General features: G+C 42.7%; 1 protein-coding gene across 2 annotated transcripts in view; it reads right to left on the bottom strand.

Annotated features, from left to right (window-relative positions):
• Positions 1-18,005, bottom strand: part of GNAL (G protein subunit alpha L) — a 389,656-nt gene that overhangs the window by 226,182 nt on the left and 145,469 nt on the right. Inside the window, exons 1-4 of one of the 2 annotated variants that reach the window (XM_075314561.1) lie at positions 6,472-7,164; positions 4,344-4,416; positions 3,226-3,280; positions 1,314-1,433 (exon numbers count right to left, since the gene is read on the bottom strand). In XM_075314561.1, the coding sequence (XP_075170676.1) occupies positions 1,314-1,433; positions 3,226-3,280; positions 4,344-4,416; positions 6,472-6,610 (387 nt within the window). In that variant the 5' untranslated portion in view covers positions 6,611-7,164. Of the gene's footprint in view, positions 1-1,313; positions 1,434-3,225; positions 3,281-4,343; positions 4,417-6,471; positions 7,165-18,005 lie in introns of those variants that run through there. The other variant, XM_075314560.1, reaches the window with a different exon arrangement.

The following is an 18,005-nucleotide window of genomic DNA, read 5'->3' as shown; positions in this document are numbered from 1 at the left end:
GGCGGCCGGGAGCGATCAGCTGATCACCCGGTGGCCGGCTACTGGGAGCAATCAGCTGATCACCCAGCGGCCGGCTGCAGGGAACGATCAGCTGATCGTTCACTATAGTCTGCCGCTGGTAAAACCGGGAAAAAAAAAAAAAAAAAAATCAAAACGAATTGCGTTGTTTTGCAGCATCCGTTGCGTCACTATATGCAACACATCCGTTGCATCCGTTACACAACGCAATGCAACGGATACCGTTCAACGCAAGTGTGAAAGTAGCCTAAGAAGAAATTCTCGCAGCACTCTGATGCCATCTGACACGCTAACGAAAATAGGATCCAAAACACTGATGAAAACTAGTTTGTATTTTTGCGTACGAGAAAAATCACCGACGTGTGAATGAGGCCACCACACAATGGGAGATTACATTTATTTATATGATTATTAATACAACTAATATGTCTAAACTTTGCAAAATTCCTATGAAAGCGGCTTTGCGACAATTCCTACCATATTAGTCATCTTTATATCATATATATTGAATATTACATTTTTCACTACTCCACGTCCCTGCGGTTCACATATGCGCAGTCTCTTTAAAAAGCCAAGCCTTTACCGTCCTGTAAAGATAAAGTTGTCCCTCTCACATAAGCAGTGCCATGTTTGCATAGTCAAATGGTTCTGTATCATAGCGATCAATACGGGTTATGTAACTCCTGAAAAGTGGTATAACATTACTCAGGCAGCAGCACGGATTACACCATAATGTCCATCAGTGGAACTATAACCCTCAGCATCAGAATATTCATTGTGCCAAAACATATTTATACAAATGTAACAATATCTTCCCAAAGCTACAGTAACACTGAATGTATCAGCACGTTCTGTAAAACCTGACTCACAAGTACACAGTGTATCCGTGCGTCTGTGTAATACACGCTTTCCATATTTTACATAGGTCAATAACTCCGACGATAGAGGCACCAAACCCCTTTCATAGGAAACAAAGCGAAAATGTGGCGTCCTAAACTATAAGCAAATTCCCTGGCTGCCAGGGCCATAAAACAAAGTCTGGCTATGACTGTAGGACAGTTATCTACTGTAGACCTTTAATAAATGACAATTGTGACAAATGGATCTTATGCCTGGTAATTTACTACTAGCACCTAACTTTTTAGGGTTATTGGTTAACTAATAATATGACTGCAATGTCAGCCAATAGACGGCATGTATTGTAGAGCCACCTGAGCATCAAGAAAAGAAGAAATCCACTCCAATTTGTAGAAATCCCAACACAGCCATATAGAGAAGGTAAACCAGCGTCTTACCTGTGTGTAATCAAAGTCCGACAGTGGCGCTATACTCTTGATGTAGTCAATTCGGAACTGGTTTTCTGGGTTAGCCAGTGGAACTGGGGGTATTAATGTGCTCATTGCAGATACTATTGTCTGTGGAGTAATACAACACATTAATGTTACTTTGGCTTTAAGATCACGAGCGCACAATAAGTAAAACATGGTTCATGTGCCTAGGTTCTTCACAAGCAGAGGCAGCGTTACAGGTGCTTCCTGTGCGGAGGGTCACAGCGATTTACCATCTGTCACCGCAACACACACTTCCTACGGTCAACACTTTGGATTCCAGGGGCTCTTCAAAAGTCCCGTAACCAGTGCCAGATCGTATATACAGTATATCACAAAAGTGAGTACACCCCTCACATTATTGTAAATATTTTAGAGCTTTTCATGGGACAACACTGAAGATACGACACTTTGTTATACATGCTGTGCACTGACTACATTGTAACAGTGTAAATCTGATGTGCCCTCTAAATAACTCAACACACAGCCATTAATGTCATAACTGCTAGCAACAAAAGTGAAAATGGGCAAATTAGAATTGTCTGAGGATCTAGGAAACAAAAAAAAAAAAAAAACCCAAACAACAATTGTTGCTCCACATAAAGATGGCCTAGGCTATAAGAAGATTGCCAACACCCTGAAACTGAACTGCAGCACGGTGACCAAGACCATACAGTGGTTTATAAAGACCAGTTCCACTCAGGGCAGGCCTCTCCATGGTCGACCAGAGGTTGAGTGCACGTGATCAGTGTCATTTCCAGAGGTTGTCTTTTCACAATAGACATAAGTGCTGTCAGCATTGTTACAGAGGTTACAGGAGTGGGAAGTCAGCCTGTCAGTGCTCGACCTAAACGGAAGAATCTTCTACACATGATGAACAAAAAAGCCCTCAAAACAGTTTGCACTAAGGACATGGATTACTGGAACCATGGCATGATGAGGCCAAGATAAACCTATTTGGTTCAGATGGTGTCAAGCTTGTGTGGCAGCAACCAGGTGAGGAGTACGTAGACAAGTGTGTCTTGCCTACAGTCAAGCATGGTGGTGGAAGTGTCATGGTTTAGGGCTGCATGAGTGCTGCCAGCTGTGGGGAGCTACAGTTAATTGAAGGAACCATGAATGCCAACACATCATGAGCCACCCCTTTGCATTCATAAGGCCCCAAATACACCTCCAAGACTTCCACTGCCTTGCTAAAGAAACTGAGGATAAATGTTTTGGACAGGCCAAGCATGTCTCCAGACCTAAAACATACTGAGTATCTGTGAGGCCTACTCAAACAAAAGGTGAAGGAGTGCAAAGTCTCTAAAATCCACCAGCTCTGTGATGTTGTCATGGAGGATGGAAGAGGATTCCATTGACTCCTTCGAAGCTCTAGTGAACTCCATGCCCAAGAGAGTTAAAGCAGTGCTTAAGAATAATGGTGGCCACACAAAAATATTGATACATTGGGCACAATTTGCCCATTTTCACTTTTGTTACCATTAACAGCATTAATGACTGTGTTGAGTTATTTAGAGGGCATATCACATTTACAGTATTATACAAGCTATACACTGACTACTGTACATTATATCAGTGTCAGATCTACAGTGTTGTCCCATGAAAAGATGTAATAAAATATTAACAAAAATGCGAGGGGTGTACTCACTTTTGTGATATACTGTATATAAAACTAACACTTGGAAATGAGAACTGTACAGCTCTGTATATTATGGTGTTAGATAAACACCCAGTAAACTTGTGTCATGGTATATGAATGACTTCATTCCACTACAACACTGCGACCAGGCAGCTAAAGTGGAAAAGTGTAACCCGGCCAGGTCAGCCGTGCCCAGGAGTGTATAGATTACCCAGGATGATCATGGCCCACACTTACCACAATGGCATCTTTAACATTTTTCCGAATGTCCTGAATTTTCTGTTTCTTTTCTCTGTGTAAGAGAGGAGATGCGTTAAAGGTGCATTATATGGCATATAGCGATATTTCAATTCTAAAACCTATGTGAAAGCGTCTCGGCCATGCGAAATTTGTGTACAAACATCTTGCACTGTGTGATGAACGTGTTGCACACGAGGCCATTCTTAATTTTTTACTTTGAAAAATTAAACAAAATGTAAGCCAATTTAAGGCATGACGCAGATCGAGCTACAATTGCAGGTGAATGGGCTGGTAGCTGCGACCCGCACAGCACTGTGACCGAGACCACCAACTCGCTTGCTTCTGGGGGTTGCAGTACCTTTTGGGTCACAATGCCACTCCATTCAGTGGTATTATGCTGCAAGTGGTGACCATTGGTGGTGTGACCAAAATGCCATATGGAGATTTAGGAGCCTAGTGGCGTTTGTTGTCCCTACAATCAGCACCGTATGGCACAATGCTGCAGTCCATGCCCCTTCTGGGACGATACCCATGTAATAAGGAAGGTGGCAGGTAAAATGTAGTACAACGAGGGCCCTGCTCAGCTTCACATGCCCCAACACCCTAATACAAGGTATAAAATAAGAATCGTGTCATCATCAGTGCTAGAAATTAACAAAATTTGGATTAAAATTAACAATAACTCCTGTGAGAATGTAGATGCTGCCATCACAACATTGCCAAACACACAGGCCCCGCACACAATACATTATCCATAGGATATCTCCCCTAGTTTACATCTGCAAATAGTGATGTCTGCAAAAGCGCCTCATCCTCGGCTGCTGTTCCTGCTGCCTCCCCTCTGCACACACAGGCACAGAATTTAGATATTTGCTGCTAGGTAAAAGTATAGTCGCCATGTTGTTGCTACACAAGGGCCTGTCAAACGCTGCAGTAGCAACAGCAGAATATACAGTAGAGCAGCCGACGGGGGCAGGAAGAACACGGCCGGCCATGCACAATCAAAGCGGCTTTAACTGCAGCTTGTTTAACCAGCAAGAAATAGGACAGAAAAGAGCCATTTTCCCGAGCAGCGTCCATCACAGCCCACAATACACATCATGCAGCATCCTTACTCAGAATTAAATCCATTCACATGGAGGATCCTCATCTGCTTGACAATCGTGCTTTTTCCTGACTCACCAGCACCTGCCAAAACAGAAAGAGACATTGAGGTACGGTCTTCATGGAAGCACGCCAGTCCAGATCCACCAGGCCCCGCCGCTGGCACCGCTACACATCATAGCAAGTATAGATCATATATAGCACTCAGATCCTGAAGAGGTGGAAGTACCCCGACCACACAAGTACACCGACCCGGGAGATCAGGCCCGAAGAGCTGGTGTATATATATACAGATATATAGAGAGACAGGGGAGTGTATATGAATAGATTCAGATATGTGGTTAGGTGAGGAATATATGGATGTCTATAGACAACAGATGACATATCAGGTGGAAAAATATAGATATGTATAGATTAATATAGGAGATAGATGAGATATATAGAGATATACACACATCTAGATACCTACATATATATATAATAATCTACATGTATAGAGCTGTGTACAACGATATGAGATATATATAGAGCTGTATACACATCACATAGATATGTGACCGCTATAAACACACACTTATATAATCTACATGTATAGAGCACTGTACACACACTTATATAATGTACATGTATGGCGCTGTACACATATAATTACATATATGGCGCTGTACACACGTATATAATCTCCACGTATGGCGTTTTACACACACACACACACACACACACACGTATATAACATATACATATGAGGGTGTGCACACATATAATTACATGTATAGAGCAGTACATACACACACATTATATATATATATCTCCACGTATGGAGCTGTACACACACGTATATACCCTATACATATGAGGGTGCACACACACGTATATAAACACATGTATAGAGCTGTACTTACATGTATATAATCTACATACACACACACACACACAAACACACGTATATACTCTCCACGTATGGCGCTGTATACACACACACACACACACATATATAATCTACGTATGGCGCTGTATACACACACACACACAATGTATATAATCTACATGCACACACACACACACACACACGTATAATCTCTTACGTATGGCGCTGTATACACACACACACTTATATAATCTACATACACACACACGTATATACTCTCCACGTATGGCGCTGTATATACACACACACACACACATATATAATCTACGTATGGCGCTGTATACACACACACACACAATGTATATAATCTACATGCACACACACACGTATATACTCTCCACGTATGGCGCTGTATACACACACACACATATAATCTCTTACGTATGGCGCTGTATACACACACACACACACACACATATAATCTACATACACACACACGTATATACTCTCCACGTATGGCGCTGTATATACACACACACATATAATCTCCTATGTATGGCGCTGTATACACACACGTATATAATCTACATACACACACACACACACACACACACGTATATAATCTACGTATGGCACTGTACACACACACACGTATGGAGCTGTATACACACCCACACACACGTATGGAGCTGTATACACACACACACACACACACGTATGGAGCTGTATACACACACACACGTATGGAGCTGTATACACACACACACATACACACACACACACGTATGGAGCTGTATACACACACACACACACGTATGGAGCTGTATACACACACACACACACACACACGTATGGAGCTGTATACACACACACACACACACGTATGGAGCTGTATACACACACACACGTATGGAGCTGTATACACACACACACGTATGGAGCTGTATACACACACACACACACGTATGGAGCTGTATACACACACACACACACACACACACGTATGGAGCTGTATACACACACACACACACGTATGGAGCTGTATACACACACACACACACGTATGGAGCTGTATACACACACACACACGTATGGAGCTGTATACACACACACACACACACACGTATGGAGCTGTATACACACACACACACACGTATGGAGCTGTATACATACACACACACACACGTATGGAGCTGTATACACACACACACACACACACAGGTATCGGGGTGCCAGCTGTCCGGCCCCAGGGCTGGCTCCAGGCCCCTCACCCAGCAGCAGCAGCCGGTGTGTGGCTTTGTAGGCCAGCCGCTCCTTCTGCAGCTGCTTCTCGATCTTCTTGTTGGCCTCTCGCTGCGCCTTCTCGTCTATGCGCTGATCCTCCGTCTTGCTGTTGCCCAGGCAGCCCATGTCTGGCGGTCACGGAGCCGGACTACGCGTTGTGATCCTGCGGATGTCGCTCAGTAGAATAAAAGGCGCAGCACGGCGGCCTCTCCTCCCCCCCAGATCTCTAGGTTATATTCCTGCGACGGGAAGACCGCCGCTAAAAATAGTCCCGGAGCCCGTGTGCTCGCAGCCGTGCGCTGGCGTCGGTCCTCCCGGTGCCGGTCCTCCCGGTGCTGCGCCCCTGCTCTCCCCTCCTGGCTCCGCTCCTCCAGGTGTCAGCAGTGCCGGGGACACATCACGTCGCATGAAGGGAAGGAGTATAAAAGAGGGGAGTCTATAAATAACACAAAGGAGAGGGGGAGAGAAGAGCTCCTCCTGGAAACCAGCCTAATGCCGCTCTCCCTCCCCTCATACACAATCCTTCTATTTCTCCGCAAATTTCTGGCTATTTTTGTCTCTCCGGCTCAGTGCTGCCACCACCGGTAAAACTCGGCAGCGCGCACAGATGAGGCCACGCCCCCTAGCATGCACATGTATACACGCAGCCCTCGGAGAAGATGCGCCGTGTACTGTATATGCAGCACATAGAGCATGCTGGGCTTCCCTCGTCTTCCTCCCATCACCGGCCGCCGCTTCCTCCTCTGCAGTAACCCTTTCTGTACAGCCAGCTCTGCGCCCGCTTATCTGAGCGCCGAGGACCGCATTCAAGCGACATCTAGTGGCCGTATCTAAGCACTGCAGCTCTAGGCAGGTCACCGTGAGCCTGGAACCAGCTACTGCATGCGGAATACTAGAGACCATACAGAAGCTCTGCGAGGAGAGAAAATACTCCAAGGAAGTGTAGAAAAACCGCATCTGAAGAGAATACACCAAGGAAGTGTAGAAAAACTGCATCTGAAGAGAATACACCAAGGAAGTGTAGAAAAACTGCATCTAAAGAAAATACATCAAGTGTAGAAAAACCGCATCTAGAGAAAATACACCAAGGAAGTGTAGAAAAACCACATCTGAAGAGAATACACCAAGGAAGTGTAGAAAAACTACAGCCAGAGATAATACACCAAGGAAGTGTAGAAAAACTGCATCTAGAGACAATACACCAAGGAAGTGTAGAAAAACTACATCTAGGGATAATACACCAAGGAAGTGTAGAAAAACTACATCTAGAGATAATACATCAAGGAAGTAAAGAAAAACTACATCTGGAGAAAATACACCAAGGAAGTGTAGAAAAACCGCATCTGGAGAAAATACACCAAGGAAGTGTAGAAAAACTGCATCTAGAGACAATACACGAAGGAAGTGTAGAAAAACTGCATCTAGAGACAATACACGAAGGAAGTGTAGAAAAACTACATCTAGAGATAATACACCAAGGAAGTAAAGAAAAACTACATCTGGAGAAAATACACCAAGGAAGTGTAGAAAAACTACATCTAGGGATAATACTCCAAGGAACTGTAGAAAAACCGCATCTAGAGAAAATACTCCAAGGAAGTGTAGAAAAACTGCATCTAGAGAAAATACACCAAGGAAGTGTAGAAAAACTACATCTAGAGATAATACACCAAGGAAGTGTAGAAAAACTACATCTAGAGAAAATACACCAAGGAACTGTAGAAAAACCGCATCTGGAGAAAATACACCAAGGAAGTGTAGAAAAACCACATCTGGAGAAAATACACCAAGGAAGTGTAGAAAAACTACAGCAGGAGAAAATACACTAAGGAAGTGTAGAAAAACTACATCTAGAGAAAATACACGAAGGAAGTGTAGAAAAACTACATCTAGAAATAATACACCAAGGAAGTGTAGAAAAACTACATCTAGAGATAATACACCAAGGAAGTGTAAAAAAACTACATCTAGAGAAAATACACTAAGGAAGTGTAGAAAAACTACATCTAGAGATAATACACCAAGGAAGTGTAGAAAAACTGCATCTAGAGACAATACACGAAGGAAGTGTAGAAAAACTACATCTAGAGACAATACACGAAGGAAGTGTAGAAAAACTACATCTAGAGATAATACACCAAGGAAGTAAAGAAAAACTACATCTAGGGATAATACTCCAAGGAACTGTAGAAAAACCGCATCTAGAGAAAATACACCAAGGAAGTGTAGAAAAACTGCATCTAGAGAAAATACACCAAGGAAGTGTAGAAAAACTACAGCCAGAGATAATACACCAAGGAACTGTAGAAAAACCGCATCTGGAGAAAATACACCAAGGAAGTGTAGAAAAACTACATCTAGAGATAATACACCAAGGAAGTGTAGAAAAACTACATCTAGAGATAATACACCAAGGAAGTGTAGAAAAACTGCATCTAGAGACAATACACGAAGGAAGTGTAGAAAAACTGCATCTAGAGACAATACACGAAGGAAGTGTAGAAAAACTACATCTAGAAATAATACACCAAGGAAGTAAAGAAAAACTACATCTAGGGATAATACTCCAAGGAACTGTAGAAAAACCGCATCTAGAGAAAATACTCCAAGGAAGTGTAGAAAAACTGCATCTAGAGAAAATACACCAAGGAAGTGTAGAAAAACTGCAGCCAGAGATAATACACCAAGGAACTGTAGAAAAACCGCATCTGGAGAAAATACACCAAGGAAGTGTAGAAAAACTACATCTGGAGAAAATACACCAAGGAAGTGTAGAAAAACTACAGCAGGAGAAAATACACCAAGGAAGTGTAGAAAAACTGCATCTAGAGAAAATACACCAAGGAAGTGTAGAATAACTACATCTAGAGATAATACACCAAGGAAGTGTAGAAAAACCGCATCTGAAGAGAATACACCAAGGAAGTGTAGAAAAACTACAGCCAGAGATAATACACCAAGGAAGTGTAGAAAAACTGCATCTAGAGAAAATACACCAAGGAAGTGTAGAAAAACTGCATCTAGAGACAATACACCAAGGAAGTGTAGAAAAACTACAGCCAGAGATAATACACCAAGGAAGTGTAGAAAAACTACATCCAGAGATAATACACAAAGGAAGTGTAGAAAAACTACATCTAGGGATAATACACCAAGGAAGTGTAGAAAAACCACATCTAGAGATAATACACCAAGGAAGTGTAGAAAAACCGCATCTGGAGAAAATACACCAAGGAAGTGTAGAAAAACTGCATCTAGAGACAATACACGAAGGAAGTGTAGAAAAACTGCATCTAGAGACAATACACGAAGGAAGTGTAGAAAAACTACATCCAGAAATAATACACCAAGGAAGTGTAGAAAAACTACATCTAGAGATAATACACCAAGGAAGTAAAGAAAAACTACATCTGGAGAAAATACACCAAGGAAGTGTAGAAAAACTACATCTAGGGATAATACTCCAAGGAACTGTAGAAAAACCGCATCTAGAGAAAATACTCCAAGGAAGTGTAGAAAAACTGCATCTAGAGAAAATACACCAAGGAAGTGTAGAAAAACTACAGCAGGAGAAAATACACTAAGGAAGTGTAGAAAAACTGCATCTAGAGATAATACACCAAGGAAGTGTAGAAAAACTGCATCTGGAGAAAATACTCCAAGGAAGTGTAGAAAAACTGCATCTAGAGACAATACACGAAGGAAGTGTAGAAAAACTACATCTAGAAATAATACACCAAGGAAGTGTAGAAAAACTACATCTAGAGATAATACACCAAGGAAGTGTAGAAAAACTACAGCCAGAGATAATACACCAAGGAAGTGTAGAAAAACTGCATCTAGAGAAAATACACCAAGGAAGTGTAGAAAAACTACAGCCAGAGATAATACACCAAGGAACTGTAGAAAAACCGCATCTGGAGAAAATACACCAAGGAAGTGTAGAAAAACTACATCTAGAGATAATACACCAAGGAAGTGTAGAAAAACTACAGCAGGAGAAAATACTCCAAGAAAGTGTAGAAAAACTACATCTAGAGATAATACACCAAGGAAGTGTAGAAAAACTGCATCTGGAGAAAATACTCCAAGAAAGTGTAGAAAAACTACATCTAGAGAAAATACTCCAAGGAAGTGTAGAAAAACTGCATCTAGAGACAATACACGAAGGAAGTGTAGAAAAACTACATCTAGAAATAATACACCAAGGAAGTGTAGAAAAACTGCATCTAGAGACAATACACGAAGGAAGTGTAGAAAAACTGCATCTAGAGAAAATACACCAAGGAACTGTAGAAAAACCGCATCTGGAGAAAATACTCCAAGGAAGTGTAGAAAAACTACATCTAGAGATAATACACCAAGGAAGTGTAGAAAAACTGCATCTAGAGACAATACACGAAGGAAGTGTAGAAAAACTGCATCTAGAGACAATACACGAAGGAAGTGTAGAAAAACTACATCTAGAAATAATACACCAAGGAAGTGTAGAAAAACTACATCTAGAGATAATACACCAAGGAAGTAAAGAAAAACTACATCTAGGGATAATACTCCAAGGAACTGTAGAAAAACCGCTTCTAGAGAAAATACACCAAGGAAGTGTAGAAAAACTACAGCCAGAGATAATACACCAAGGAACTGTAGAAAAACTGCATCTGGAGAAAATACACTAAGGAAGTGTAGAAAAACTGCATCTGGAGAAAATACACCAAGGAAGTGTAGAAAAACTACATCTAGAGAAAATACACCAAGGAAGTGTAGAAAAACCGCATCTGGAGAAAATACACCAAGGAAGTGTAGAAAAACTACATCTAGAGAAAATACACCAAGGAAGTGTAGAAAAACCGCATCTGGAGAAAATACTCCAAGGAAGTGTAGAAAAACTACATCTAGAGATAATACACCAAGGAAGTGTAGAAAAACTACAGCAGGAGAAAATACACGAAGGAAGTGTAGAAAAACTGCATCTAGAGAAAATACACCAAGGAACTGTAGAAAAACCGCATCTGGAGAAAATACTCCAAGGAAGTGTAGAAAAACTACATCTAGAGATAATACACCAAGGAAGTGTAGAAAAACTACATCTAGAGATAATACACCAAGGAAGTAAAGAAAAACTACATCTAGAGATAATACACCAAGGAAGTGTAGAAAAACTACAGCCAGAGATAATACACCAAGGAACTGTAGAAAAACCGCATCTGGAGAAAATACACCAAGGAAGTGTAGAAAAACTACAGCAGGAGAAAATACACCAAGGAAGTGTAGAAAAACTGCATCTAGAGAAAATACACCAAGGAAGTATAGAAAAACTACATCTAGAGATAATACACCAAGGAAGTGTAGAAAAACTACATCTAGGGATAATACACAGAGGAAGTGTAGAAAAACTACATCTAGAGAAAATACACCAAGGAAGTGTAGAAAAACTACAGCAGGAGAAAATACACTAAGGAAGTGTAGAAAAACTGCATCTGGAGAAAATACACCAAGGAAGTGTAGAAAAACTACATCTAGAGAAAATACACCAAGGAAGTGTAGAAAAACCGCATCTGGAGAAAATACACCAAGGAAGTGTAGAAAAACTACATCTAGAGAAAATACACCAAGGAAGTGTAGAAAAATCGCATCTGGAGAAAATACACCAAGGAAATGTAGAAAAACTACAGCCAGAGATAATACACCAAGGAAGTGTAGAAAAACCGCATCTGGAGAAAATACTCCAAGGAAGTGTAGAAAAACTACAGCAGGAGATAATACACCAAGGAAGTGTAGAAAAACTACATCTAGAGATAATACACCAAGGAAGTGTAGAAAAACTACATCTAGAGATAATACACCAAGGAAGTGTAGAAAAACTACAGCAGGAGAAAATACACCAAGGAAGTGTAGAAAAACTACATCTAGAGAAAATACACCAAGGAAGTGTAGAAAAACTACAGCAGGAGAAAATACACCAAGGAAGTGAGTAAACCCTGTGTCCAGAGAAAATACACCAAGGAAGTGTAGAAAAACTACTTATAGATAAAGCACATAATGGCCGCTATAAAAAAAAAATATATAGAAACACGACATGTAGAGAAAATATACACCATAAAGGAAGTGTATAAAACTGCTTACTATAACTGATTACTATAGGAAATTAAAAAAAAAAACCTGTATAGAGAAAATACATTCTGGACACTGCATAGGAAGCCTAGAACAACTGATTCTAGACAACATACTATGTAGAGAAGAAACTGCCTATAGAGAAATGATGTATAATATATAGAGAATATGGAAACTGCTGAGGATGACAATCTTGTTTCCAGGAGGGTGAAAACAACGGATGTTTTTCAAGCAGCAAACTGCTTCACAAAATCAGAAAATGTGTCGTCCCCCCCCCCCCCTTTTTTGCCTCTTTGCACATATTGGGGGGATATTTACCAAAGCAGTTTATAAACTTTCTTTACTGGCATTTGTTTGTTTTTTTTAGAAACTTTTTTTAGTATTTTTTGTAGTTTTTTTGGGGGGGCAATTTGTGGGTTTCTTTAGATTTATTAAGCAAGGACTAAAACCTGAATTTAATTTTTTTTTCCTTTTTAGGCAAAAAGGCTGACTAAACACTTGCGAAAGACTCCAAGGCAACTTTATCTTTTTTCGTTGTATTATTAAGTATAGAGAGCCATCCACACACAAGCCTCCTCAAGAACGGAGGAAAGAAAAGAAGACGGTGATGGTCCAGGGAGACCAGGGCAGTGCAAATCTAAGGCTGGAAACGCATCTATGCGAGTAAAATCGGACCGAGTTGGCTGAAAAAAACTCGGCTGATTTTAGTTCACGTTAGGTCAGAGTGCAATGCAACTGCACTGCGATTCTGAGATTTTTCTCATGATTGCAGTGCGTGTGCAATCCTTTTTTTCTCAGCAACCGTCATCTGCCATTCAGCTCTGCTACATGGCCGCTGACAGCAGCCACAGACAGCCATGTAGCAGAGCTGAATGGCAGATGACAGCAGACACAGACAGAGCTGCACGATCAGAATGAACTCTGGTGAACTTCACCCGACTTCATTGTCATGCCGCGGCTCTGTCTGTGTCGCGTCCTGATTAGCGGTCACCCGTGAAGGACTCACCGGTGACCGCTAATCCCCTGAGTGACTGCAGTGAGCAGCGCGATTAGCGCTGCCGTCACTCAGGTTACCCGCGGCCAGCTGGATCCTCCCCCCGTGACCGCAACTCAACTGTGACTTCATCGCTGTCACTTGGGCGACTTGCTGTCACAGTTGGAGGATCCAGCGGTGGCCGCGAGTAACCTGACTGACATAAGCTGATCGCGCTTCTCACCTCAGTTGCTGCGTGGAGGTGAATGAAGGAAGCGGCGGTGTCTTCTGCAGCTCCTGTCAACTTGATGTAGCAGAGCTGAAAGCGACGCGGGACCTCCGTGAATTACGTCGGACAAGAGTGGGTTTTTTGCCTACTTAATAAAGTGGTGATCGAGGGTCTTTGTTATTGTTTATTACTTCAAATAAAGGATTTTTTCACTGTGTGTTTATTAACTTTAATTTACAGGTTAATCATTGGGGGTGTCTCATAGACGCCTGCAATGATTAATATAGGATTTAGTGGCAGCTATGGGCTGCCATTAACTCCTTATTACCCCGATTGCCAATGCACCAGGGCAAATCGGGAAGAGCCGGGTACAGTCCCAGAACAGTCGCATCTAATAGAAGCGGCCATTCTGGGCGGCTGCTGGCTGATATTGTTAGGCTGGGCGGCTCCCCATAACGTGGAGCTCCCCATCCTGAGAATACCAGCCTTCAGCCGTATGCCTTTATCTGGCTGGTATTAAAATTGGGGGGGACCGCACGGCGTTTTTTTTAAATTATTTATTTATTTTAATGCACACCATAGACACGCCCACCGGCTGCTGTGATTGGTTGCAGTGAGACAGCTGTCACTCAGCGTGGGGGTGTGAGTGCAACCAATCATAGATGCCGGTGGGCGGGTAAAGCAGGGAATACGAGATTGAATAATGAGCGGCCGGCTTTTTCAAAAGAGGAGAAGCCGCCGGAGCAGTGTGAACGCCGTGCAGCGCCGCGCCGGTGATCGGTGAGTATGAGAGAGGGATAGACCGACATGGACAAAGAGTGATTGACAGAGATAGTGACCGACCGACAGAGAGAGAATAGAGACTGAGAGGGAGAGACCGACTGACAGAGAATAGTGATTGACAGACATTGTGAGACATCACTCGTTTCCAGTGTTTTAGGAAACATGCGAGAAATGTATTTAGAAAATCGCATGTCACTAGGATGGTGTGAGTGCCGTCCCGTGACATCCGATTATTTACATGCTCCCATAGACTTGCATTGGAGAGACTCGCAGTAGAAACTCGCAAAAAAGCAGCATGCTGCAATTTTTTTCACAGTCCGATTTGGACTGAGAAAAAAGAGAAAAAAAAAAAAAAAAAAAAAAAATCGCAAATGCGAGCTGAATCAGTCACTAACATGTGTCCGATTCCAATGCGAGATTTTCTCGCATTGCTCTACTGCAGGGGTCTCAAACTCGGCTGGGTGTATTGGCCGCACAGAGGAAAAAAAAATAGATTGGGGGGCCGCATTCTTTGCATGACAAAGTGACATTTTTATTGGTCCCATATATAATATATTTTATTGTTTTTTACACACCTTGGGATCACTGGTTTTGAACATTTTCACTTGTTCATTATAGCAAACGTGCACATTCTTTGTTTAAATATAAACTTTTTTTTTTTTTTACATTTTATTCCTTTCTTGTAACTAATAGTCTTACAATTATCACTATATAGAAATTTTGAGCAACATCTTTTAGTAATGTTCCCCATATTGTTGTAACGTGCCCATCCTTGTCCCCTTGTAGTATTGTGCCCCATCCCACAGTAATATGCTCATCCTTGTCCCCATCCTAAAGTAATGTTCCCCATCCTTGTCCCCATTTTGTAGTAATGCGTTCATCCTTGTCCCAATCCTATAGTAATGTCCCCAATCTATAGTAATGTGTCCATCCTTGTCCCCCATCTTATAGTAATGTTCCCAATCCTTGTCCCCTTGTAGTAATGTGCCCATCCTATAGTACTGTCCCCATTCTATAGTAATGTCCCCATCCTTTAGTAATGTGCCAACCTTGTCCCCACCCTATAGTAATGTCCCCAGCATTATCCCTATTCTATAGTAATGTTTCCCATCCTTGTCCCCTTGTAGTAATGTCCCTATCCTACAGTAATGTGCCCACCTTGTCCCCATCCTATAGTAATGTCCCCAGCCTTGTCCCCATTCTATAGTCATGTGCCCATCCTAGTCCCTATCCTATAGTAATGTGCCCATCCTAGTCCCTATCCTATAGTAATGTGCCCATCCTAGTCCCTATCCTATAGTAATGTGCCCATCCTAGTCCCTATCCTATAGTAATGTCCCCATACTATAGTAATGTCCCCAGCCTTATCCCCATCTTATAGTAATGTGCGCACTTTGTCCCCATCCTGTAGTAATGGGTCAGCAGCTCCCCTCATCTTCCACAGACGCCGGAGTGAAGCTGAGGGGAGTGGTCTGCGGCCCCAGATCCACAGTGATTGGAGAGATCGGTCACATGGCCGGTCTCTCCAAATCAGAGCTGGGGGCGGGTGAAACACAGGTCACCCAGCTCCAGCCAATGATCAGGGCTAAAGCTGCCCTGATCTTGGCTGGATTTCAATGTTTCAGCGATTTTCAATGGCTGAAACATTAGTGGCTGTGATTGGCTGACGAACACCGCTCAGCCAATCACAGCCTCCGTAGGTCCGGGGAGGAGACACCACCACACCTGAGGTCCCCTCCTCCCCGAATCTAAGGTATTTGCAGCGATCGCAGCCAACGGGGCTGCGATTTCGCCATGACGTACTGGGTACGTCATGGGTCCTTAAGTACCAGGGAGCCATAATGTACCCAGTACGTCATAGGTCGCTAAGGGGTTAACGTCCAACACACACACACACACACACACACACACACACACACACACACACAAACCATTCTTCTCACCTGTCCCGCGCTCCCTCCGCTGCCTCATCTCTGCTTCGTGCGGCCCCTCAGGGTAGTTCGTGCAGCCCCCAGGCCCGTGCCCCTGTTCACCATCGCGGCGGCTGCAGTGTCACTGTCAGTGATTTATGTGTGATGATTGTATTGACGGCGCGAGAGCGCAGCACCGACAACACATTCATCTGACATAAAGTGCAGACAGTGGCTGCGGCCCCTGCACCTGCTGCGATAGTGAACAGAGGCACGGGCCTGGGGGCCGCATGAACTACCCTGAGGGGCCGCATGCGGGCCGCGTGTTTGAGACCCCTGCTCTACTGCGAGAAACTCGCAAGTGAGAAGCAGCCCTAACTCGAATAGCAAGTATGTATAGAGAAAATAAGAAAATAAGTGATGGACACTATAGAGAAAATATAAGATCTGTGCATATAGAAAATACATGATGGATACTGTATAGGAAATCTAGAATGGGGCAGCTTCATAGCACTTTAGCACCATTCTTTCTGCAAAAAAAAAAAAAAACCCTCAGTCATGTGAACATGCCCATAGACCATCACAATCATGATTATGGTCCATTTATTAAAAAAAAAAAACACCCCAACAGCCCTCCTACATGAAAATGTGATGTCTGAATGAGCTCTTAGGTGACAGATTTTTTTGGGTGCATGTTTTTCCCCTACTCATTACTATGGGTAAAATCTGCAGCAAAAATGCTGAAAAAATTGACATGCTGCAGATTTCAATAAGGCCGCTGTCCCACTTGCAAGTGCCTCGTGTGTATCTCGTGCGAGTTTCGCGGTGCATCACCCGTCACGGACTCAAACGCTGTTCACAGGAGTGGGTTGGCTGCATAGAGATGCATGGAACCGACCCGCTCCTGTGAGGAGGGTGAGAGTCTGTGCCAGGTGATGCACCGCGAAACTCGCACGACATACACACGACGCACTCGCAAGTGGAACACCGGCCTAATAAGGAAAGCGTGCATAAGACTTCAGGATCCTTATTCTTTGCTACCATCACAAAACCCTTTGCGTTTTGTGACAAAACTGTGCAGAAAAAAACCCCAAAACACTACAAAAATGCAACACGTGCACACAGCCTAATAGGATATTTTAATTTAGTCAAAAATAATGTATGTTATCATGGAATTCATTACTTTATTTACAATAACGTGGGCTCTTTTAAATGTTTTATTTTTCATTCTCCAAATCACCTTAAAAAAGTGTCTTATTTAACCCTTTCACAACCTTTGACGAATGTTTACGTCATGGTCGGATAGGGGTTCATGACTTATGATGTAAACTTACGTCATGGCGGTTGCGCAAATACAACTGCTGTGCCCGCACAACCACAGTTGGGAGCTTGGCGTAATAGCCAAGCTCCGCCTGTCATAGTCCCATAGACGCCCGTGCTGCCCTAGGCAATCTAACCTCCTAAATACCGTGATCAATAGCAATTACAGCATTTAGGAGGCTGGGAGAGGGAGTG

This window comes from Anomaloglossus baeobatrachus, chromosome 6 (genome assembly GCF_048569485.1).
Source record: "Anomaloglossus baeobatrachus isolate aAnoBae1 chromosome 6, aAnoBae1.hap1, whole genome shotgun sequence".
In the NCBI taxonomy this organism is placed as follows: Eukaryota; Metazoa; Chordata; class Amphibia; order Anura; family Aromobatidae; genus Anomaloglossus; species Anomaloglossus baeobatrachus.
Note: the sequence above shows the minus strand (reverse complement) of the source record. Positions and strands in the feature narration are given on the sequence as shown.